Below are 26,988 nucleotides of genomic sequence, written 5' to 3'. Positions count from 1 at the left end.
AGATTGTTCATAAACTAGTTTTAATGATCTTTTTTAAACAAACCAATCTTCCCCTTGTTCCACAGAAGCCAGATAGCTATATAGGTTTTATCTGTGCTTGATGTTTCATTTACATTCCCTTTTTGTCCTTATAGAACAAAATCTTGATTAAGCCACCATTTTATACGCCATAGAATGATCAGTTGATCATTTTGGTTTCTTCAAGCATGAGTCTTCAAATTGTTGTGTATAGACCACTGGTGATCTACAGTGTTGTTTGGGTATGCAGTACTTCCTTATTTTTCAACTTGCTAATGATACTAAAATACAGATAACTATGCATTATGTATTTTGTAATATCCCTCTTCTGTGTAACGAAGTGTCACAGATTGATATTCAACGCTGAAGGGAAGAAGGCTTTACTCATTAGTCTACCTTTGCATAATATGTTTCCACACCACATAATAGTGAGCCTGAAGCTCTTCCGGCTCTATCACTAACACAGGCAATCTCCTTTGCATCAAAGTACCTTTTCAGCATATTTTTCCCTTTTACGTTTACGTTCCTTCACACGATTTGTTTCTTCCTGCTGTCGCTTCTCTTCTTGACGCTGACGCACTGTCAGAAAAGAAATACAGAGTTGTCACCACTGGAAAGATATTTCATATCCTTTCGTGAAACTTACAAGAAATTGTAGTTCTAACAGAACTGTGGAGAAAAGTCAGCTGTATTAAAAATCAACCACATTCAAAACACTACTGTATTAAAACTATTTGTATTTATATCCAAATTACTCAAAAGTCTTATAGTGAAATTCTTCTTTCAAGCAACATAAAAGCATATACCTCTAATACAGCTTCAAAAGTATGATGAAATACAGCATTTTTACTAATACTTTTCTTGTTATGACCTACATAATTCTTGTTGAAGCTTTGTCATTCATGAACAATGCAATGATCCTGAATGAGTGCCAATAAAAACTTTATCGCATCATCATGTCTCTCTTGCACAACTTCATCTTTCAGCTCACCACTGATACGAAACCAGCTTGTACTAACAAGAGTTAGCAATACAAAAAGAGCCAGGAAACAGAAGTTGTTATCAGCAATACATATGTTTGTAGAGACAAAAACAGAGATTTCGTAAGCTAATGAAGTGGGAGATGGGGAAAATGCTGCAACACGAATTTTACATACATTTCTTTTCTAGTTCCTCATCATCCAGCAGAAGGCTGACCACCTCTTTTGGCTTCAAGGTGTCAGGTTTGAAATTGCCACCTGAAATAACCATGCGTTGGATCTAGAAGGTAAAAAAATAAGAGAGGAAAAAAGGAAAAATTACTCAAAGCAGCCTTGAACTATTCTCACTACCTTTCACTGAAAGCCAGCCAAAAAAAGATGCCAGCACATCAGTGTAAGTCAGAATTGACTCAACTTTTCTTCCATACCAAAGTTAGTAGCAAAATTTCAGAGAAGATTTCTTAAGAGTATAATTAAGAGTATAAAATATGAGAAGCAACCGAGCTAGAAAGCAGTAAATTGCCATTCCTTGTGCAAAGTTGCACTACTTCTAAAGCACCATGTACCAAACAACAAATGATAACAGTATTAATATACTGCTGAACAAAAAGAAAAAATACAGCAGTACTCCTGTCAGGTATAAATTGCCAATCCAATCTTTCAAGTAATCTGCACAGAGGATCATGCAGATCACATTCTTAAAGGATACAACATTTTTAGCCTCCTTGACTGAAAACTGAATCTCCATATTGAGTCAGTGTCTCAGTTTAAGCAATTCACTCAACCTCTATTACTGCAAGTATATAGCCCTCCTCCCTCCCCAAATTCACAAGCAACAAAGAAGAGTTGTAACTTGGCAAAAGAGAACAAGCTTTAGCATAAGTCTATTTTGATGATCTGGATCACTAGCAAAAAGATGACACTTTATTTTCAGGTTGGTATCAGGTGACTCTAGTGCAGTATCCTAGAGAAAATGGGTAAGTTTCAACATGGGAAACATGAATGCATTCAGCTGGAAATGCTTCAGTTGCTGCAGCACCATGATCAGCATCTAATTAAGACAAAACCTAAAAGACACCCTGAGTACACAAAACATCTGAATGTTGTATATAGTATACCTACTGCTACCAAAGAAAACGAATCTGCTTAATTTCTTCTGGCCAATAAAGTGTCATGAGGTTTAAAGTTTCTAATACACTTACTGCTTGATGCTGCAGGACACTGAGCACTTCTGGCAACCCTCATACCTCAAATAATTTTCACCTGATTACCTTCCAAATGTCTTTAAAAAAAAAGATTCAGCTGTGGTATAACATGAGAGGAATCAGTAGCCCTAACAGCAAAGACAGAAGCTCTAGTCTAAAAGAAGCAAGCATGAGTAGTTTCACTGGATCATAAGAAATAGTTTTCATGAAGTCATAGTGTAAATAATTAGTTTCTTCCTAGTTCATACAATGCAGCTGTAATGCTGCTGTGTTAGGGACACAGATTTGTTTATTTGAACAAAGACACTCCCTTTTGGCTTCTCTTCTGTCTCCCTGTAGGTACTTTTTATGTTTCTTCACTCATTTTGATACGTGTTTTCTGATACCGTTTCTGTAACTTCTTGTTCCAGATGATTTCTTTATTCCTACCTCACTCTTTTCCTTAGCCCTTTGTAAGATGCGCTCCTCAATGGTGCCTTTACATATCAACCGGTACACAGTGACTTGTTTTGTTTGACCCAGTCTGTGCGCCCGGTCCATGGCTTGCTGGTCTACTGTTGGGTTCCAATCACTGTCATAGAAAATTACCTGCAAAAGAACACCAGAACAGAAAGGATTAAATGAAACCATTCATTTAGAGCACCTGGTGATAAAATGAACAAAAATCCAATATACCGATAAAAATAAAAGTTCTACTGTACACCCCCCAGAATTACCACCCCACTGCAGGCTGTATTAACCTAGTTTTGCCCAGTCCTATTAAGTCTTTTCCATTGCATTTCAGATGAATTCAAACTAATTGACACTGTGAATGTTTCAACTTCCACAGAATGTCTTTAGTACCTTCTTCAACAAATCTGCTTTGGAGGCACAAAATTCCTAAGTTTGTCACCACATTAAATCACCGACATGTAATTAATTATAGGCTAACCACATCATGAACCCATTTTAGTGTTACTTACCTTAAGAAGAAAAAGCCCATAAAATTAGAATTTAACGTGGAAAGTAACACTCCAGGTTTTTTTTCTTTCAAACCTGGATAAAGGCTAATCTAGTCTAACACTTCTAGTCCTTTTATTACAAAACTGAAATGCCACATTACATTCATATTGCCCTATCATTCCAACAGTACTTGATGCACAGTGAGCATACAAAACAGAAACATTGAAAAAAAAATTTTTAGACAGCAAAGTATTCAGAAAGTTACAAAACCACAGAACTAAAAATGCTCGTGCAAGGAGCCTGCAGGAGCATGTCTGTGCTTCCATCTGTTTATTTCCTCTGTTGAAGCAACTTCAATTGAGAGAACTTTTCAACCCTGAAAATCCTACAGATACTTGCTTTCTTCTGATTTAAATGACAGCAAGATATGATGGGGTATTTAAAAAAAAAAAGTAATATTTTTGATTCAGAGATCTTTGGTTTTGTGTGACTAAGGATTACAGTCTGTCTTGGGGTCAAATCTGCATCCACACACGGTATTGGGTTAGAAACACAAGAATAGCTGTTACTGAAGAGCTAAATGGTTCATGTAGGTCAGTATTCCTTCCCTAGTGATTAGTGGCAGCTGATCCAGAGTGCAAATCCTTGCAATTCACCTAAATCAGTATGCCTTTACACCTTAGGTGAGTAGGTGGGAAGCAATTTATCCTTCCTGACTAGCTGATATTCAACTACAAATGACTTGGTACTTTTAGAGGCATTGCTTCATTCTTCTGTGCACAGCAAAAAGAGCAACCGATACCTGTTCTACTGATTCCTTTGCAGCTGAACCTTAAGAGCAGTCATACATGAAACATCATTCATTGTATGAAAGTGTCATTTGCATCTGTAGACCCCTTCAGTCATCCAACTCCTTTCTAGACTCTGGTACTAAAGTATGTGGGGAGAAGAAAGATATGTCCAACTACAACCAAAACCTGTGTACCACATGTCCAATATTCTACAACTTTATCATGAAGGTAATACTATATTGTAAATATGAGCAAAGTAAACAAGGTTATTCAATTTCATGATGTGAATGGCAGTACTAAAAAATATTGATCAGCACGGTAAAGAGTGTCAACTTTCACACAGAAAGACCAACTTTCCAGAAATCGTGAGGGTGGGAGGCAGGAGATGAGCAGCTTGGGAAAAATGGTGGGTGGAAGCATATGAGGCAGGAAAAGCAAAGAAATACTTATACTGAAAACTAAACACCAGTAAGCCAATTTTTTATTCTGTATTACTTTACCAAACTTCACCTACCGTATCTGCAGCTGTAAGGTTAATGCCCAAGCCTCCAGCTCTTGTGCTTAACAGGAACACAAATATATCATTCCTGTAGAGGAAAGATTAAAACCCCCTTATTTTGTGCACAATGAACAAGAAATAACCACAGAAGTAAATTTTTTGACCCATATTAAGTGATCAGGGCTATTTCTATTACTTGAACACTTCAGAACATTTTGTGCTGTTCATGGTCAAGAAAGAAAACCACATATGAATGAGTGAGAGAAGATAATCTACAAATCAGGAGTGTCAGAACATGCAAACATTTGGTTTGCAATAGCAGCTTATTAATCTCTATCAAAACAAACCAGGGCTTGTTTACCTTGCCCACATTGGAAATAAAGATTTCATATGGACAAAGAACAATTTATTGTTTCACAGAACTGATCGATGATAAAATATCTTGCCTTAACAATGCTCAATTGATAAAGAAAGAAAAATAAGTGTTGAAACTGTGTAGATCCAAGTTTTGTTCTAAATTCGGTGCTTTGAACAGAACAAACAACTTTGGGGGGCAGGCAGGAAGAATAATCTTAATATAAAGGCAAGCTGGCAAATATAGAGGTACATTACAAAAGGACAAGGGTCTACTGGCACAAAGAGAAGTCCTTCAGTCTAAGAACTTCTCGAGACTAGTCCTAATTGTGTTGCTGATTCAAATTAAAAGCTCTAATCTCTTTTGTCCACTTTTCTTACCTGTAAAATGAGAATAAATTGATTCATTTCAAGATAGTTATGTAACAATTCAGTTGTTGACCATAAAATGTTTCAGGCATGTAGACAGTACTAATGATCAGATACTGCACAAAAGCAAGAGTAATTCATTTCACTCTAAGTTCTTTGAAACACACTGTCTGTAAGTGAACTCCATTATTACTGCACACAAGCTGTCCTTCCCACCTTGGAGCATTTTCAGTCTGCGCTAGCTGTCTTACATTTACGTACCTTGGGGCTCCTCAGACAGCATAAAAATTGATGACAAACCAGTTGCCCTTGGCAAACGTGGCCCTCCAGACAGAAGGCCCTAGTAGAATATAGACTGTCATTCCACAACACACTTCAGGAAAGCTATCTCTGAACACCTCCTTGGGAGATCCACAAACCCTAATACGGTCATACTAGCCCCAAGGGTTAGACTTGCTGGCACCAGATTCAGGGATGCCGGCTGCTAAGAGAGAGATGAGGCATCCCAATATCTGACTTGGAATAATCCTCTAAGCCTAATAATCCTTCACCTAACTGAGGAAGGTGGGGCACAACCTGTAACAGTGCATTAAGCCCTAGCTACAGTCTGAGGAGTCAGACAAAATGGACAATGGATGTTGAGATTCAATGGCTGTTCTAACCCTGTGCACGCAGAAGACAAAGGAGACAGGTCTGTGTGTAGGATGACCAAGTACTGATGAAAACGCAAGTGGTAACAGTAAAATCAGGGTTTCTGCTAAGGTTGTAAACCTCACTAGTGCCACTGGGGTGTCAGCGGTATTTAAAAGTGTTTAACACCATATGGATCTGTGAACAGGTTGATGCAAACAAAGCAGACAGTACCAGTAAGGACTCCAAAGAGGCTGACATACTGTACTTCGACAGTGACAGAACAAGGCCCTCTGCTTAAGAGAAGACACTCTGCAATGCCACATTCTTTTGGTACCACACTGTCTGTACACTAGTGCATGCAAGTAAAGCACCAGAAACTCCTGCTGAATGAGCAGCATGGGTCATTTCCTTCTTGACTAACTATGTGTAGGCAGCCGGTCCTTGAAAGTCCACTCATCAAATCTAAGGTCTTTCTTGCCCTCCCTGGAGGAAGTGCGAGTGTATGGCAGGCTATTACACATATGCTAGTACAACTCTACAAATGTAAAAAACTAAGGGCTTTGGAATCCATATCCTTGCAGGTCAAGTGGAACTATTTTCTCAGGACTCAAACTCCAAGACATTCACAAGTAGCTGGCAAGTCTGTATCATAAAAAACAGACTCTCAAAGAACCCATTCTGGTCCAAGGTAAGATTTCCCCCTGCCCCCCCTAAGGAAATTACCAATAGACAACAGAAACTATTATGAAAACTATGAATTAACACACACAAAAAAAGTGCCAAGAACTCTAAAATTAGAAAGGTTTCTGGCAGTCCAAAATCTAAGAGTACAAAAATCCATTCTGAGCTATGGGCAGCTGGGAGCAACTGAAGCTGAGCTGTCAATCTCTAGACTTTATCTTGCAGGTACAAGGCCAAAAGAGTCAGCAGATGCCTGCTTGCCATGTAGGTCATCCTTGGCCAGGAAATCTTTTCACTCTTGTGACAATAGTGGAACATGCATATAGACAGTCACCTGAACATCCAGCTGTGAAATGCTTCTGGAAATGCCATATGGGAAGGAAAGAAAGTGGACAGTGCCACAGACTACAGGAACAAATTATCATTCTATAGCTATATGTTTTCAGCACCCTGCTAGGATATCCTGCAGGACAGTTTAGTCTCAGTCAGGCTTTTTTCCTGGAAATATTTCTCATAAGTATATCATATATAAGAGGAACTCAACTAACATTTTAATAGGAATTCTTGTTTACACTGGCTGACCTATATCTCAAACGGATTTCCTACCAAAATGATTATTTTTCTTCAGTTGTTCTATTCATTAATAAAACCAAATTCTGTTCATTAATAAAAACAAATTTCTTCACTTCTTTTGGTTAAAGAACCTTACAAGAACAAGTCAGGATTCCAGGAGGACATCATAACCTGCAAGAAACCTGTTTCTGACACCTGGAAACAGGAAGAAAGGTACTGCATGGTCCTCTCACTTACTTCAGGTATTTGGCATGTGTTCTTTTCAAGTTTTATTGCTCTGAGGAATTCACTATAAGACTCATCATTGCAAGACAGTCCTTCAGGTCTTTAAGCCTCATGAACCAGTGGCCTGAAAGGTTGTATATGGCTTCCCCTCCTATCTTCAGCTATGATACCTTGGGACCGCTAATGCAAGGACTATTCTCTAGTCTAGAATGCTGCTTTCACCATGCAATAAACAACAATCTATGAACCTAACTCCTCTGAAAAAGAAAAGCAACCTTCTTACAAGTTCACACCAACATTCAGGAAGGGTAACCTTACTGTGAACTACCATATCAACGTGACACCCTGTCAAGCTATAACTCATGATTAAAAGGAAACTTAATAATGATAAATTAAATCATTAAAAATAATGCACCCTAGTAGAGACAAAGTTATACTAAAATATAGTAACTTAAAATACGATGATTACACACTGTTCTTTCCTGATGTGCTCGTAAAAATGGCAAGAATCCATTTTGTTTTAATAAATTAAAAGAGTTAGCATATCTTACTATCTAACAAAAACCCCATTTTATCACTTGTATATTAGTTTAAGGCTTCTTAATAAAACATGCTTAAACAGTTTGTTTTGCAGAAAACTAGGTCACTTTCAAAGCTCTAGCATATGCAAGATTTTCAATCTCATCTTCACAGTGTCAATTGTCAGAGTATATAATAAACAACAAACATTTGCTGCCTTTCTACTGAGCTTCTTTATAAGCAACAGCATATTTGGAATGGCAAGAAGCACAATAGGTGGGTACGCTAAAATTGCTTCCAATACTGTTTCACAGATGACCAATTCCTAAATACAACTGGGTTCAATATCAACACCAGTGACTCCTGGTCAGCAAACCACCTAGAAATTGCTTCAGATAAATGAGTCCATCTGGTATCAGGAATGATAATTTAAGTGCAAATTTCATTTATTTCCATTACATCTTATACCAACTCTCTATGTACACGTAATTTAGCACAGAAATACCTTGTAAAATACATTACCTGTTCTGAAAATCTGCCACCATGTCCCTTCGTTCAGAAATCTTTGAAGAACCATCCAGTCTCATGTAGGTATGTTTCCTGTAAACCATGTATTCCTGCAAAGAACGCACACGAGAAAAATAGTTGCTCTTGATACTGTTCAGTCTTGATTCTCCCAGAAAAAACAATAAAAGCAGAACTGCTACTTTAAAAAAAAAAATTATCCCTAAATGTCATCAACAAATATGCTATAATAAATCTTATGTAAGCGATACTTTAGGAATTCAGAAATTAAAGCTACTCAATCATACGTCAGTTTTTGCATTTCATGTAAGAGATAAATGATGATGTCAGTTCAGAGTTGGGGATGCATTTGCTGCACTGCAGACAATGTTATGGTACATGCCTTTTTCTATAAACAAATAGGTAAATAAAATCACTAAACTAGGAAGTCTGTTTTCACAAGTCTAAATTTTTACTAAATCCTGAGCTTTGACCGTGTAAGCGAACCTTTCCTAACAAACCAACTCTCTCTGCTCCCTGATGATTTTAAACTATTTGACTAGTGGTTTTAAAAACCCAGTACTGTACAGTAATGTCTGTGCAGGCTTTATCTCGCTAGTAAAGAGCCTGTGAATCTCACTGCATACACGAACACTTTGCATATTACATTGGTGTGTAAGCCCACAGCTCATGCCAAGCAGCAGCGCTGAAACCATTGCCTGGGACACAAATCAAATGGCATCAATCAGGAATGCTTTAGGCAAAGGGTTTTTCCAATGAGAGACATTTTTCATGCTCTAAGGTACTCAGAAATTTCTGATACCTGTGCAATTATCAATAAAATCTGATTTACTTGGAAAGCTCTTCAGGCTATACAGATATCCATAGAGTTTCTTTGGAAAGATACCCTCTGATACTTTAACAACGTGATCCATGCTGACAAGATACAACTCCTACTAGTTACATTCATTACATTTAACCCTACTGGCGCATGTGTCTTTTTGAGATGCTGTGACTGCTACCGAAGACAGAAAGTAAACAGATGGTGCTTTAGCAGCAAGAACTATTGGATTCATCTTGCTCCAAGCTGCAGTATTCAGCAGATACAGAACTGATGTGCTGTGAGAAGACATGGCAGTGCTTGCACTCTAATGAACCTTCTGACAGTACCATGCTCAGTTCTCCTTTTCACCTATCCTTCAGGGATCCTGTTCCTTTTTGTTCTGCTTTACCACTGCAGAAAAGATGAAAGAGCTGCCATACTGCAAGGAACCTGGGAAAAAGACTTCTGTACTGGAAAGAAGCTTCAATGTATGGCAGATGAAAGAGCAAAATGGGTAAATAAAATTAACAATGGGGAAATTGCCAAAGTCACACTTGGTCTACCTATACAAAAGAGAGCTCATGGCTAGTATGATTTCTTGAGCACAACAACAGAAGTTTAAAGCAGAGAACAGCTACTTCACCACACACACTCAAGCCCTAATTTACTATTGATTTATTCCATTTCTGTGACAGGTTTCTGTCACCAACTAAAACCAGTGAGATACAGTTGTCAGTTAGGCATTATGTGACCTCTTCTCCAGATTTAATCAATCCTTTTTCTATTATCACAAAGGCCTTTTCCTTCCATCTCTTTGTTACTGTCTTCTGTGATCATTTTATGATGATTCAATCTTTCAACATTTTGATTTAGTCTTCCCTCATCTATTAACCATCTCTTCATTAGTGTCTTCTAAACAAACTTCAGCACAAATAGAAAATAACTTATTTCATTCCATTTATCCTTATCCCAGACCCTCGATGTTTCCACTAAGGCACAAATTACAAAAGAATAAGCTATTCTACACTTGTAATACAGGCATTCATAGGTTGTCCTCCCCACCCCACAAACTAGCTTAGTACATTAGCCTTTAGCTAATCATCTATTCAACACTCTGCTTAACAGGTTCTGGTCTGTCTCCATCCACATTCCTTTGATCAAGAAGGATACTTCACAGTAGCATAACAGTGCTCGTACAAAACATCCTTTTTTGTGAACTGTTTTTATCCACTATTTTTCCAAATATTATCAGTACATTCTTTCAATTCACAAAAAAGAAAAAAAAAGCATTGCAACTTAGACTACACTTGTCAGCAGTTTAGTGCTTTAATCACTCATTAAAATGGCATGGGTTTAGAGGGAAAAAAAAAAAAGAAAAAGAGAGAGGGCAAAGAAACTCTTCAAGTAGTAATATATCTGGTTTGTACTGTAATTGTGGAAGGCACTTGATGACTGCTCATTTTTCTAATTCCCACAAGGAGTGATGGGGTGCAGGAAGCCTCATGGGGAAGCTTTAATGTCACGCAGACACTTATACTAGACCTGCTTGAAAAATGTACCTGCCAATCTTGTTTAGCGTAAGGGGTCACCAAGCCACCAAAAGTATCAATCTAGGAAAAATAATGAAAGTGGCCCTGGTAACAGAGTACCTATACAGGAAATGAACAACACAAAATGACTCGAGTATGGTAAGAATGCAGTGCCGTTAAAGTCAGTGCTCCTCTGGGCTTTGACACTGATACTTTCTCAAAAACCATAACATGTTTTCATAGTCCAAACTGAGTACTCTTATGTTTTAACACAACTAATAAACTTTTGGTAGAATGTAACTAAGACATTTGACTTCATGCAGAATATAATTTGACCCCTCATCACATGAATGCAATGTGATTCCCACTGAAATAATGGACAATTACTCTCCCATACAGGAGAAAGCAATCACACTGAGAACAACAAACATCACAATCTTAAAAAGTATGAAATACACATCTGCCTGAAATAGCAGTACTGAACTTATACTTTATCCTTTTCTGTTGAAAGAAAATAATTTTCCTCTTTGTATTTATATCTGCCATTTTATACTGGCTGAATTAAGCAGCAGTTCTTCAGCTGAAGCTAAATCAAACAGACATGGTTTTATAACATTGTAAACAATCTTTTGTGCTCTCTGCCCTGCACAGATTAGGTTAGTATGATATCGTAGCAGTTACACTGACACAGTCAAAATACAGTTAAAAGAAATAGGACATCTTATGTTGTTTCACATTCAAGTAGGCAGAGGGGATGTATTCTGCTATCTCTGGCCAGGAAAAAAATAAATATCTACCGCTACACAACTTTTGCAGGGATTTTTTTAAAAACTGAGTATTTGTTTGATTCTTAGCTTGCTTAACTCCAGCTTCTGTTACATGGGTAGGGAGAAGAAAAACAGAGGACTTGGTAGGTGGCTTGTTTGGGTAATAAAACCCAACAAGTAAAGTTGAGAATTTAGGAGGTAAAATAGCAAAATGCTGTGCTCCCAAGCCTTCAAAATGGAATGCTAACAGAAAAGACAGACACACTAAACACTCAGCTTTATGAACTTCATGGTGTAATGCAGGGTGTCAACAAACCTGCACCATGTCCAATGTTTGCCAAAAAGAGAGGCATAGGAAGCAATGCTGGGCAAAGAGCCAAAATACAGAATTGCAACCATGCAAGGTCTGTTTTTCCTCACAGCAGCAAAACCTAAATTCAGCTTCTGATTTTTTATTGAACTATTAACTGCTGACCTTAAAACACACTCCTGCTCATACAGGACTCATACCGGCTATTGATTCAGGCTTCTCACTTTTTCTCTTCACTTTATTGGGGAGAAGATGGTATCCCATGTCAAACACTGCTGAGGGAGCCCACGTACACCTAGGACTAATGGCTGAAGGATCATAGGATCTTGATATTTTAGCAGTACTGAAATTATACTGCCAAATTCAAATATTTCCCCACCTACTATGTATTCACAGTCAGAAAACTTCATCAGGATTGCCTCTTTGAAACCAATGTGCATCAGGACTCCTAATTCTTGCTCAGAATTCAATAGTCACTAAAGTCATTACTACTAATCCTTCACTGATAAGGGACAGAGACATTGTGACACACAAGATATTCCTTTTTTCAGATGCAGCTGAAAACTCGAACTTTGCTGTCTTCAACAGAAGCCCAGAGAAATAAAAGTATTTCTCCTTCTAATAATTGTAAGTACTACCAATAGGAAATCAAATTAATAGCTCTCCTACTAATGTCTCTTCAGACTAGCTCTTTGGTGGCATGGTTGCTAATCAAATACTGATTTTTTTTTTTTTTCCTTCTGAGGCAGACTGACTGTATTTAAATAATGAGTAATGACTAAATTCCCAATTTCTTTCCTATCATATATGCCAGAGAACCTCTTACTATTAATGTCTACCAAACTTCTGCACAGGAATAAGATGATAGAGGGAAATGGTAAAAGTCTGTGAAATTACAAGCAACATAAACCATGTAAAATTAATCACTGTTCTCTGTCTTTCTTCCAATAAAATGACACATGGGCATCAAATGAAAATATAAGGAAGCAGTTCAAAACCAGCAAAAGAGGATAATTAAGCCACGCAACCCCCTTGCCACAGGGCAGTGCAAATGACAAAAACTTAAAAAGACTCAAGATGCAACTGAACAATATCAAGGAAGAAGAATCCATTTAGGATTACTGAATATACAGAAGGTACATCTGACTCGGAAAGCCCTTGAGCTGCAAGCTGCTGGATGCTGAGAGACTAATTGTAAAGTATCACTATTCTTGCACATCTTCTCCATACCATCTGCTGTTGTACACTCGTGGAAGCATGACACTAGGCTGGACCTTAAGTCTAACTTTGTATGGCAGCTCTTATATTCTCATATTAATGCATTAACTGGGTATCCTTCAGTATAATAATTTTGCGTCAGGTTTGCTGCATCCAAACTATAGTATTTTCTCCAAAACACTGTTGCTAAATCTGCATCTTCAGAATGTCTTCTGTAGGTTATAGCTCTCCTACCTCCAGTAAGTCAATCATCCGTGTCATCTGGGAGTAGATGAGAACTCTGTGTCCTTGAGATTTCAGCCGTGTCAACAAAAGATCAAGAGCATGAAGTTTTCCACTGTCAGTGATCAGACTCTCTTTGTCTAAAAAGAAATGGAAGAAAAGCAGGTAACTAACAAAGCCAAAACAGCTACATGCAACAAGTTAACTTCTAAGTTTTGCTAGCACTTCACTGCATTATAATCCCTAAAGTAACGAGCTGTGATGGAAGAAACGGCAACATCCTTTCTGGCTGACACTTAAAATCACACTGCTAACAATAACTTCTGTTTGCCGGGACGGGAATATATGAATATATCCACCTGGCAAAAAATCTCATCACAGATTGATCTCCTCACGAGTATCGACTCAATCCTTTCTAGGACAGCCATTTCCGTCATCTAAGGATTCATCTTGACCAGATCAACAACCACAACATGCCTTGACAGTTGAAGAAATTTTTCTCCACTTTGCTCATTGAAATGCTGTCCTTTGGACATTTGCTGCTACCTGCTGCTGAGCTTTAGACTTATCCTCCAGAGATCTAGTTTCAAGATCAAATCCCTCACCAACGTGGAAAGTGAAGAACAGTTCTCTAGGTCACTGTAAAATAACAGCCCCTTCACAGCACTCCCTTAACTTTTCTTTTTCTTCCCTGCCCTTCACTTTTTGGGTTGGTGGCTGGTTTTTTTTGTTGTTTAAGAAATGTTTCCAGATGGCAATCTTTTAAGTCACTTCAGATTTAATACTTCATGTCCTCTCCCTTTCAGCACTGTTCATGAAGTATTTTTCAGGAAGGCGATCTTCCTGTTTGTACATTCTGTACATAAACTTCAGTAAACAATACGTTACTGTTGAAAGAGGATGAAGAGAAATTTTCTTCCAAAAAAATTATCTGTTGGAAAGGCCACTGATGATTCCTTATTCTTTGGGATGTCTGAATTTAGGTTTACAGCCAAAACGGAAAGTCAACAACCGCAGATGGTGCAGGCTAGTACAGAATCCAAATATTTTCAACATGTCTAGCAGGTACCATTCTCTAACGTCTAGCAGGTAACACTTCTGCACGCTTCTTGTGGCACAGAATGAATTAACTGATGGGCTGAAGAAAACCCAGCTTTCTGCAAGGCAGTTAACTGTCTTGCACAATATTCTGATTTAAAAAAAAAAGGTATACACAAAAATTAATTCATTCATCCGAGCACCATGCATTTTAATATAGCTAAAAACAAGTTCATACTAGTGGAAGAGAGGAGTACAGATCACACAACAGCACTCCGAAAAAGATCTTACGAGCACGGCAGGCAACACAGTCCATGAGTGCCCAAGTGCAGTCATGTGGCACAGAGGGCTAAGTTTGATTTTTGCCCATACAACCAGGGGTTTGATGAAAAAAGCAGGAATGTGGTTGTTCTTCTATATGTAATTCAAAAGATCATTTTGAAACATGCCTATGTTTAGGATGCCTTTCAGTAACGTTGTAAAAACCAGAAAGCGTTCAGGAAAAACCTCCAAGATTTCAGCGTGTTAAAAAACTTTTCCCGCAGTGAAGGAGTTCAGAAATTTGATGCATTTCAATTTTTCAAAGAGCAATTGGCACTATTCAAGGTTCTTCCTTTGGACAAAGGTTTTTAACAACAGAAGAGAACTTTATACTATCAGAGAAAGGCATGGTATCCAGTGACTTGTTAAAACTGTAAAAACAAGGCACGCTTCCCTCTTATCCTTCCAATAGTGATGAAAAACTAGTCAGCAGCTCTTTTATCTAGAAACATGGTGGATTCTTCATCGCTTTAGTATGTCAATCAAGACCTCTTTCAAAAATATCCTTTAGCTTAAATATAAATAACAGATCGGATGCTGGAATTAGTGGGATCTACATAAGGACATCAGAAGATCCAGCCAACAGTCCTGCTTTCTGAAATTCAAAAAATTGTGAGTTTTCGATATCACTTAAAATTATTATCTATTGTATTTGCACTATAAGCCAATGCTGTGAACGGTCTCTCTTTTGGTAAGTTTAGAGCCATGCTCCCGCAATTCACTAGCTAAGAATCCAAGACAAGACATTTCTGCTCTTGCTTGCTTGTCTGCCTATCTAGTCACTCTTTTGCTCCAGTTTGCTCTCCCTTTTGAAGGTGATCTTGTTGCTTTGCCAGGAGCAAGTACCACAGCAATGCCTGAATCATTAGCAACTACCTTAGGGAATCCATCAACTACAGAGCCAAGCTAAGGAGATACTGCAAGGAAAACTCAAGACCACAGCTCAGGCTGGCATTTGTTCTAAGTGCAACATAATGTATAATGACACACTCATTGCTAGAACAGAACTCAGTCTCAATTATGTACAAATAGTTAATAGTTTCATGCATTCTTCTAAGGAAAATCAAACTTTTAATTTAGGCAATTAAGTAAAAATTGAAATGATTTACGGTTATTTTGTTTTAAAATACATCTATGTAAGTCAAAAACTCTGCACAGTAGGAATGTTTAATCTTTATAAAAAATGTTATTCTTTCCTTTAAATCCATATACCCATGACATTCTGCTTTTATTCTAATAGGTCAGCTTGCTATTTCAGAATGAATTAAATTGAGTGAAGCAGTATGAAAAGTCTAGATATACATGACAAACCAATACGATTATTAACCAGAAGCCATCTGACTGGAAGGAAACTGAGAGAACAAACAGGGTCTGTTCAAAAGTCAACCTCAACTGACTCAGATTAACACATTACCAAGTTTCCAAAAGCAAAATGCTACTGTTTTTCTCACACAGGCATGAATAGGTAGAATTAAGTTTTGGTAACTGGAAATGATGCGTGTCCTTTGCTGCTGGCTCCTTAGGTCTCCATTGTGTAAGTTACTATTTTTAAATAGCAATAAAATACAAATTACAAGTAAAGAACTTATTTGCAGATGGTCTTACAGTTTGAAAAGTTAGCAACTTGTTAATAGTTTGTAATTTGTCCAATATCTCAGCATCAGAGCACACTGCACTGGTGAGAAAGTGTTCGGTTTTGTTGGGTTTTTTTAGGGAAGCAAAACAGAACTAACAAAACAAGATTTATCATCTCGGAAAAGAAAACCATTTGACTTTATCCTGGCATCTTTAAGTGTGCTATCTTGATACCATTGTGTTTTCCAAGATCAAATATTTTTCCATGCTTAAAGTCTGCCACCTAGTGCTTCAAAAGACAAATTCTGGAAAGCGGTAACAGAAAATTTCTTTCTTTATTTATGCCATCTTCAGAAAACACCACAATTATTCAAAAGCAGGGGGGAGAAAGTGTCTTCTACCTCTAGTTTCTCTCACTTCTATTTCTCATTCCCTTTTACCTTGGAGGAAGAAAAAGGCGGTTTACTTCTTTCTTAAATGGGGTTTCCAAAATCTGCAATTCTACATTTTCCATTTTTAATGATCAGTTAAAACTTCCAATGACAGTGTCTTTGGAATTTTTATTTAAAAAAATTTTTTTTTTTTAAAATAGCATCAGAGGAACTTTTAAAATTTTAAGCCAGTCAGGAGATGGAGGTCCTGGACTGCACATCAAAGAAATCTCCTTAGGACGCAATTTTTGGGTTCTTCAGCACTGTACGAAATAAAAAAGAGAATGAGACTGAAAAGAAAGTAACTGTCAAATCGTATTGTATGGCTTTCAGTCTGAAAAAAACCCAGCCCCTGCCTCCAGCCATGCAGGGATAAGGACCTACAGGGGGATACAGTGGGATCCTATGGCCTGGGAAGAATAGTTAAAAATGATTATGACTCAAAATAACCCTTGTCAGGAGCTCTGGCCAATGACTGTAGCTGGGCTCACCGCTCTCTGGAGAATGAGAAAAAGTGCCTCTGGACATGCAAAAAGCAGAGGAAAGAGAGATAAAGTCTGGGTTCCAGTTGACACCCCTGGTTCCCCTCCCGACAGTCTGCACGGCACAATGGGGTCAGTGAGGAGCTAGCTGGCTCTCACAGTAAACAGCCAGTGAGGCCAGTGCTTTTTATCGATGCTAAAAGGACTCAGACACTTCCTGCCATTTAATCCAGGACCATTTTTCTTTCAAAGAACAGGAAAAGCCTCAAGAGATTCCCACAGTGATCGCAGCTGAGTCTGCTGCCAGGGTACTGGGAACGCCGAGTCTGGGAGAGGATAGATCAGGGTTAGGAGAGACACATACATGCTTTCTTCTTGTCACCTATTTACCACAGACCTTCACACCTACTGTTCCATTTGACACTTGTTAGACTCCAGCCTTGTAAATGGCTCCTTCAGCACATTGGTCACTTTCTGTAATGCACTGTGCCTGTTCCTGCACGTATAGACACAGTTGTCCTGTCGTGGTATGTGCCCTTTCCTCTTAGAATAAGTTTAGGTTTGAATGCTACTGTCCACCTAATTAAGACATAGCTGTACAAAACTACTTTTTTTTAATCCACTTTTAGCTGCGACACCTCCTAAATTAACCCAGCATTACAAAACACACTCATCCCAACCACCTTCTCAACCAAATTCTTTGCTGTGCTTTGATAACAATTTGCCTAACCCTGCACCTATTCACTCACTCCTGTAAGCTTCTTGTACCCCATCTTTATTCCTCTACAAATTTTTCCTGATGACAAAGTCATCAGCTTAAAATTGAAGTCTTTTCAGGAGAATGCAGCTCTCTTTCTATTCTACATCGACTATTTTTCTTCATTTCTCTATCCATGCCTTCTACCTTAATTAATCCCCCTTCACCATTTCCCTTCTTTCTGCTACAGTGCTTAATTTTCTGTTTCCAAATAACTGATAAACAATTCAACGGATTCATGAAGAAACTATAAAATCATCAACTGTCATTGAACATTAATCTAGTGCAAGCTCATGAAAAATGGATTTCTCCACTACATAGATACAAATGTGCATGTGCTTCAAATGACTCCAGGTACTTATGAGGTACCTTCTTAAACCAGACTGTAGCAAGCAAAAGGCCATTTTCCTTTTACTGTACTAACTTCCCTTGCCAAACATCCTTGACCCAAAAGGGTCTGGGAATAACTTAGCATCTGGCAGTGTAAGCTGTTTTTCCTCTTGGCTATCTCTCAGATCTCTAGTACTTTCTGCAGAATTCTGCTCACTGCTCAGGACCATCTTCCGACAGCTAGAGCGTGTCCGGCCCATGAAAGTCACTCCAGTATTGGCAATCAAATTCTAGAAAATCTTTGGTTACTTAGTCTAATTCTAGGAAAAAATGAAGTGCATTTAATTTACTAGTACACTGGTATCTTTTTCCTGCTTTACCAGAAAGTATGAGTAAATCTTCTTTATTCCAACTGAAACTCAGTAAATCCCTCATGCCTTATTTTCCAGGCCAATTTCCTCTGAACTTGGTCCCCAAACCCATCCTTCTCATGGTAGACTGCTACGAGTAATGTTTATCCTTTCACTATGAAGACCAACAAAAGATCTCTTAGGTCAATACGAAGGTCTTTCAGTACACTATGAGGCAACGTATGACTTACTTTTTCTGCAATCTTCCTATCTCCAACCTCAAAATAGTATTTGGTTGTGAGAGTAGATTGTGCTTTAGTAAGCAAATCCATCTCTTTACAGTCATTTGGAGGGCTGACATGCTAAGAGAGGTTTGTAAGCATTAGAAAAGTTTGTATTAGACTTGTTCAGTACCCATTGACAGCTTTACTCCAGATAGAGGATATGAAATCAGAGTGTATTTTAAGATACCAGGGTTAACTTTCACTCAGGAGGAAAACCAAACACATAACCACCCCCTCAAAAAGCCCACAACCAAGCATAATTACCACCGAGGACCAGCTGTCCTTAATTTATCTCATCTCTGTTCCATGACAACCTCCAAACCTACCTGGTATCCTGATAAAAGACCAGCCGTTCTGAGGCCTGATCCCTAACAGCCCTCCTGGATACTCTGGGAAGAACTGGGAGCATTGCTTCAGCCAGTCAGCTGCTAGCTCAGGGGCTCCATTGAGTACACACTGCTTTGCTTCAAGACTTCCTCCTTCCTTTAGTGCCCTGCGCTCGTATTCTGCACTTCGGTCATTGCAGTAGAACTCCAGCGGCACAGCTGTTACCTACAAGTAAAATATTCATCAATATTCTTGTTCAGATTTCCCCTCATCCCCAAATCCCCAGTTCAGGTACCTTGCCACAGGATCAAATTTTAAAAGTCAAGTTGTAAATGACACATACAAATGGAAAACAATCTTAGGCTGGGCTTAAAATAAGCAAAGATGCAACATCTCTCCACACCACAAAAAAAAGTCCTATGAACAACCAGGCACAGACTACTTGCCTTCTGATAAACAATGCCTTGTGCCAATTGCTACACAACTGATAGCAAAGCTGAGTAAAAGAATAATATCCTTGCTGCACTTCTCATTTTCCCTAGATTTCTTTTTTTAGTTTTTTTTTTAATTTTTATTTTTGCCCTTCACAATCAAGTATTTACCTAGCAGAGATGAGATTTAAATATCATCCTTAACAGAAATTCATGTGATAATTTAAAATTAGGAAGATACATAAATTATAAAGGGAAAAAAAATGAACAGGAAAACAGCCCTGTTTTGGAACTACGCATTTCTCGGTCTTGACAGCTGATTTGAACAGAAGTGGGCTACAGAAACAGTGCAAGTGAGCACAGGGTGATCTTTTTCTTCTGGCCGTTCTATGAATCCCTTGCCCTACTACCTGCTTCAGTACATACAACCCAGCTGGACAGACCAGTGTTGCAAACACAGGAACTCTGATTTCATGCCATGTGAGCTATTCTGGAATGGCTCCGTCACTTTAACTCCCCCTGCTCTGCCCCATCCACCCAAATCTGTACAGAGAGTGGAAGGTCTACGTTAGCCACACAGCTGTATGCTGATGGCTGTAAGGTCCTTGGGTAAAGAGTCTGTTCCAGCAGACAAGGCTGTCCTTTGTACAATCTATAGCTGTCTCTTACCTCTCCCTTACCAGAGTAAGGGACAACTTCAAGATACTGCAGTAATAAAAACCAAAAGCAGAACTGAGCCACGGTACATAGCAGTACAGCCTACTCTGCTGTGTTTTAGTTCCAATACTCCACCAAGAGTTAAATCATATGATCCAAAGCACATACAATTACAACACTTTCACACAAATATAAATAAACAACAATCCACCATCTAGCACAAGAATCTTTCCAATACAGTGCAGATCTCCAACTTCTTTCTATCTTTTCTGAATATATGTCTGTTTTGGGCCAACATTCTGGGGTAAGTGTTTACAAAAGCTATTTATAACCAAGTTTACAAAAAAAAAGCTAGTAGAAACTTTCACATACTATCTAGAGACTTAATAATGTGTTGTAAACTCACATAAAAATGAAATTAAAGTTTAATATTAGACAATTAACCTTACAGTATGGGCTTGTAACAGAGACAAGTTATAAATTGGCAATGCTTTGTAGGTTTCTTCACTAATATAGGAAGCAAATATATCATTACTTTAGAAGTCACTGTTGCTTTTATTTCAGGAGTACAATTAAAAAAATAATTCATCCATGTAAATTCATGTAAGTTAAAAACATTGTCATGAATCTTAACAGTGTTCAAAATGACATTACCTACAGGACTACTATGAAAGGCAATGTAACAAATGAAAATGAACAGGGGAAATCAAACTTGTGAAAGTTTTCACATTTAGAAATGGAAGCAGAGCTGCATACAATGAAACAGTACGGGAGTCTATAGGTTTTGATGGTGAACAGTAGGCAGCGGAGTTTCTGCAAAATTGAGTAGGGATGGGAATTAGTGTGGTAATAGGACAACTGAAACATTAAACACAGTAAAAGAACTACCATTGTATTGCAGATTAAAAGCTTTTATGTATTTGAAGGGGTTTTAATTTTTTGTGCCAGCTTACTCTAGCGTGACATAATTAACTGCAACATACTGAGAATAATACATATATAACAATATATCATGCAAGTTAAAATATTTTAATGGCTTAACTAAATGATAAGCAATAATATAGTTTAAGTATCACCAGTTTTAAATACTGCACTTTAGAATTGTAAGGTGAAGGATACAATCCATGCTTCAGGACAGACTGCCTGATATCTTAGATGCTGACTGCACCTCTCTGAACATTTGCCAGCTAACTCAAAGTAAAAGGTATTAAGCAAGATCTTCTGGGTGGAAGCCTGTGGTCCACTCCTGTTTTACAGGAGCTCTTCTCATAGGAATAAATTCATTTCACAAAGAGAGACTTCTCTTTGCAAGGGCCAAACAATTGTTTAAACAGGTTCATGAGCACAATTATAGTACATATTGAAATAAAAACAAAAAAGCATATAAAATCTTAGCAATAATGGTAAAGCCATTGTTTTGCAAGATGCCAAGAGCTATTTTTAAACCAGATTATCTTATGGGTCTATGCACACAGCCACATGAAACACTGCAAAGTGAAAGGGACTATGTTAAGACTTCATACATATTTCCACTACTTAAAAGATACTGTTAGAGTTGATGCTATCTTGTACTGCCACCTGCAGTCAAAGCATAGGACTGACTTTAGCGTGAAAGGGCAAAACCTCAATTCAAAACGCAAGCAAGTCTTGTTGCTTGAACACTGATGTACACCGCAAATGATGGTACAGACTTAGGTTGTTTAAGGGACACCATTAACCATCACATTTCAGTTCATGTATCTACACTGTATAGACTGGGACAAATACTCTTTCAAGCACAGACAACTTATCATATTTATTTCCAGGATACTTCTAGGACAGACAGCCATTACACACAAAACAGGGCAGACTAATTTCTGACACAGAAATGTGGCTTATCTACTGAGATCAATATGGAGATTCATACACTAGGATTTTAAAAAGAAAAATCGTCACATCGTAAAATTCTACAAGCTACATTTCAGTAATACCTCCCCTAAAGGAAGAGCTAGCAGGAGACAATCTTGAGACAAACGGTATGTGTGCCTCAGTGCAATTTTTACATTAACAAGAACAAATCTTCCCATGTAGGAAGTTAAGCCTGTATAACACTGACTGACGTCTGAGGATGTAAGGCTATCTGTACTGTCAGCTCCACACTTTTTTAAATGCATATACACACTCCTAGGGTAGAGTCTGCATCTTTTACATGGCTTTACACACTTCTGAAACAGATGAAAAAAAATCTTCCATTCAAGCTTGTTCATGCTCCTCCTCTCTCCTTTTTGTCATGGCACAGTTTTTAAAGGTTTTTTTTCCAGGTTTGTTTTTGTGGTTCTAACAAAAGGTAGGGTAGTCCTTAGTACTAAACCCTCCTATGTCAACACATTCTTGTCAAACTGACTGAATGTAATAGTCATGGTTCAGAAATACATCAAAAAAATATAGTGATAGGGATATATGAATGCATTGCCACCTTAAATTAAAAAACTTAGTTTAGTTAGGGTAATTGTAAAGTGCTTCCTCCATTTATCTCTATGCAAAGTTAACCTTTCAAGTGTTGTGAGATGCCCAAAACAACTTCTCACCACAATACCTCTGACACACTGGGATCTACCGAACTGCTACTAAAGCAAACAATATTACTCTAAACCAAATTAATCAACTTCTTAATGAATACAAGACTACAAGATCCATCCTCCAAGTCACTTTTTTTTTTTTGTGATTGAGGCCTGTGTGTACTCAGGAAGATTGCCTGCATAGAAAGAAAACTACAACACTAAAGCTCCCATCACCACTACCCCCCCCAAGCTGCTACGTAAACATACGCTCCTATTTCTATCATTTGCTCCATTAACCTCCCCAAAATTCATCACAGGTCAAACAACAGAAGGCTATCGTTTCTGAGAACATATGTGCTCTTTCTGCTGTTTCAGGTCTTCTACACTCCTGCCAAAAGTTTCTAACAAGCGTAAAATTAAGTCTTTGTATTCCTAGAAACAAAAAGCCATGACTCCACTTGAATCATCTTTATATACCAGCCAAGCCAAAACAAGCAACTTGTATTCACTAGAATGTATGTCACATATGATCTCTCTTCGTCTTTCTGTCCTATGTAGCCTTCTGAGCCCCTCTCCTCCCATCCTAATGTAAAGGAAATATTCAACATATTCACCTGCAATACAAATTTAAGTACAAAGGGCAACAAATCAAAGGAATTTGAAGAAGTGTTTTTCACAATTACTCTCAGAATAACTTCTTGAACCAGGTAATATATTGCTACTGGAAGGTGATATGCGACTTTGAGAATTCAGTCGGATTCCTGGCCCCTAGAGCTGCAGGCACAGATGAATTCAGCTCGAGGAGCAGCGTGTAGGTGATAAGCAGAGTCTTATTTGCCATCCTCCCTTCTCCAGATGCCAAGGTATAATTGCACATGCAGCCCCATTTGATCAAGCCTACAGCAATGACGTCAACAGTAACCAAAGAATGTAGCATCTGGATAGCCTGCTAATTTAAGTACATTTTGTCCAGCTTTGTCAAGATTCAACAACATGGAACGAACACAACTGAAGGTCTCTTGCGTCAGACCAGGAAACTTCAGCTAAAGTAATTTCAAAATGCAGTTAATTGTTGATGGACAATCCCAAGCAGTACCACTTAATATCCAAAAGATTTAGAAAATGCCAGCTCCAGTAATCCTTATATACTGCAATTTGCTGTTTCCTTTTTGGAGCGTAAGCTGACACAATGAGAGAAAAAGAACATCCTTTTCAAAAAAGCATTGCTCTTCAGCCCCCTTTTGTCAAAGAGTTGACTAAACAATCAACCCATTCTGTTCTTATCATACTTACATCTCCCCCTTAGATTATGGGGGAATAATCTACTTGACAATCTCTTCTGTAATTTTACTGCTTTTGGTATTAGGAGAGAAAGTGAAATCTACGTATCTCAGAGTAACTCCTGTTGGGTGCATCTTACAACTTTCCTTTTCCCTTCAGTACACATTACAGTCACTTCCCCTATGAAAAAAACCACTATTGAATACAGTAGCAAAAGGATATCCTCACAACAGTTTCACCCAACCAAAAGAAGCTAATAGATCATCCTGTTCCTAAGACACAATTCTAACAAGATTTAAAACACAATAGAAAATACATAATTTACAACTCAACTTGGACTTACCCGTGGACTGGCTATGCACAGGAAGGACGGCAGCTCAGTCACCTGGCAGCACCGTACACATGAGGTAGCTGATCTCCTTCGATGTATGACATGATCTGAATAGCCAGTAACTGCTTTACAGTGGCTACTGAACACAAGGTTCTGGAAACAAATGAAAATTAAGAAGTTACTATGTCTATAAAGAAAACCTCCTCTTAAATCTTGTAACTACCCATGAGAAAGACAGACAAAGGACATTCACCAAATATTTCTCTTTCAAAAAGGAAACTCTACACATCTTCTGCAATGACAGTGTATAAGATCTCTGTGTAATTATCAGAACATTCAAATCCTGAAATAGTTGAAATCAGAATAGCTCATATCAATACTTGCCTTTACGCTCAGTTGGAACCAGAAACAAGTTTTTCCTTCTCTGAACCTTCTGACCTTAGCTTTTATAATGCAGGAAGTATGGGAATATTTTAGTAGGTCTGACCCTCAAACTGTTTTCTAGCTACTCCTTTATCTATCCTGAAGCATGGGTAAAATGAAATTTGGCAGAGAAAAAAATTAAGTCTAAATGAGACTGGACTGGTATCTTTGGACTTCCATCTTTTCCAACCTTTTCTTCCTTTCCTGTGCAAAATGGCTCTGAATTTTATCCTGAAGACTTTCAAGGTGCTAGCATGGTTACTCATACACATGAACACACCCAAGTGTAAAACCTGGAATTTGCCACAAGTGTATCAATGTCCTTTTGATACAGAAAAATATAATGACTCAAAAGTGGGGCCACTGAGATGACACTGCAGTTTTAAGTAGGGAGAGCTCTTTGAAGATGCTCGACTCAGAAAAATAACAGAAAACTAAATTTTCTTTGCTTGCATTAGTTACTATACCTTCTTTTTTATTGTAAATATCTGCATCAAACAATGAAATAAACTGCTTAGAGACTAAGCCTTTTTTGCTACCTGGTTTTTATTCTGACTTCTATATTCATAGCAACCAACTGTTATTGTTACATATAATTGTTTCATATAGTATGCAGAGAATTATTCTGCATACTACAGGAAACAAGCATCAATTTTAGAAACATTAAGACGTATACCTCTCACTGCCATAGGATCACAGGACGTGCCCTCCTGACAATTTTAGCAGTTCACTTAAGTAAAAGCTTTGGCATTGTTCTGCCCCAGTTCCTAATGCACCAAAATTAATTGCGTGCTACTTTTGCTTTATAGAGCCTCCCAATTTTCTAAAATCCTATTGTTTGAAGTCCTCAACATCAGGATACATGATAGAAGCAGACACCTTGTATATCACTGTCATACACTGGATACATGCATTCCTATGCATGTCAAAAAATGCTAGAAAACATCCACAGCAGTAGTCTATTACAGATCGTGCATTCTGAGCCCTTTCTATTTCCAGATGTAGATGCACTGGGCAAGATGCAGATGGCTAGCATATATAATTTGGAACCTGCTGACAAGGGAGAAAAATAGTCTTACTGTATGTACATGCTAGCACCACCTAAGAAATAGAATCAGTCAATCCTAGCGTGTAAGTGGGTCTTTCAGCTGCTACCAGTGTGACTCGTGGTCTGGAGCTGGCAAAAATAAAGTTCACACTCTCTGAGCGCACATCTGCTCCTCTATATAAAAGGTGAGAGCAGAAAGAGCTGACAATAGCCTTTCAGTGACACTCAGCAGGGCTAAAAAGCACAGGTCAAAGCTTGGGCCACACTGGATAATGTGAAGTGATCCCAGAATCAGGCTCTTACTCAGCTGGCAATTCTTTATCAGGAACGCTGGCTTAAGCAACAACTGCTTCACACGTTCACTCCTGTCCCCGCAGAGCCCCTTCTTGTTGGCCTAGCTGTCTGTACTCGTTAAGATGCTGATCAAGATGAAAACAAACCCTTGTCCCTTCACTCCAAGCTAGTTTTGTGATCTGTTTCACCACCTGGTAAAACAGGCCGTGTGCTGAAACAGCAAAGTGGGAAATGCAATGCTGGGAGTCCATGGCTGAGGACAACAGATGTGAATGCTGGCTTATTCATCTAAAGACCAGAAACGGTGGCAACAAAGCACCAGCACTGCTGCTGAAAAGGGGGAGTCCCTTTCCCATGACATATTTGTGCCACTTCTTGTGCTAGTTTTGTCACCCATCACACCCCTCCAGAGGCCTATTTAGCTACACATCTAATCAAAGAACAAATTCAGCAGCCATGAAAATAGGAAGTTTTCTGTAGTTGGCTCATACAGGGATGTGACAGTGTGAGCCCACATCAGCAGAGGCAGGATTCAGTGGCTGGGAGTAAAGAAAGGACAGCAAGAGTCACTTCTCTCCCAGCAACAGCAGGCTACTAGATGGATTCAGAACAATTGCTTTAGCTCAAAGCCCCTCTCTTCCCCACCCTGGCCCACACACTGGGAGTACAGCTGATTTTACAAAGAGGAATCAGCATTGCATGCAGTCAGAAGAGCTTTCCAGTAAGTCTTACAACAGCAAGCACTGGCATGCTGATTGTGGCCCTGGTCATTAGAGGGGTTTGGTAACTTGATTTCCTGGAAAGTGAGAATACAAAAATGGAGAGAGAGGAAGCTAACAAACTGTAATTCCAAACCTATGCAAGTTTGTTATTTAATTCTCTTTTGGAAGACAATATCAAAGAGCCATCAAAGATGGCTTCAGCCC

General features: G+C 38.4%; 1 protein-coding gene across 2 annotated transcripts in view; it reads right to left on the bottom strand.

Moving 5' to 3' along the window:
* INO80 (INO80 complex ATPase subunit) overlaps positions 1 to 26,988 on the bottom strand; it is a 70,026-nt gene that overhangs the window by 5,950 nt on the left and 37,088 nt on the right. For both annotated transcript variants that reach the window (XM_075030718.1, XM_075030719.1), the window contains 8 exons: positions 24,310 to 24,450; positions 19,057 to 19,282; positions 13,175 to 13,302; positions 8,312 to 8,406; positions 4,451 to 4,523; positions 2,633 to 2,791; positions 1,176 to 1,278; positions 509 to 597 (listed from right to left, as the gene is read on the bottom strand). In XM_075030718.1, the coding sequence (XP_074886819.1) occupies positions 509 to 597; positions 1,176 to 1,278; positions 2,633 to 2,791; positions 4,451 to 4,523; positions 8,312 to 8,406; positions 13,175 to 13,302; positions 19,057 to 19,282; positions 24,310 to 24,450 (1,014 nt within the window). The remainder of the gene's footprint in view (positions 1 to 508; positions 598 to 1,175; positions 1,279 to 2,632; positions 2,792 to 4,450; positions 4,524 to 8,311; positions 8,407 to 13,174; positions 13,303 to 19,056; positions 19,283 to 24,309; positions 24,451 to 26,988) is intronic.

This window comes from Buteo buteo, chromosome 6, assembly GCF_964188355.1.
Source record: "Buteo buteo chromosome 6, bButBut1.hap1.1, whole genome shotgun sequence".
Classification (NCBI taxonomy): Eukaryota; Metazoa; Chordata; class Aves; order Accipitriformes; family Accipitridae; genus Buteo; species Buteo buteo.
Note: the sequence above shows the minus strand (reverse complement) of the source record. Positions and strands in the feature narration are given on the sequence as shown.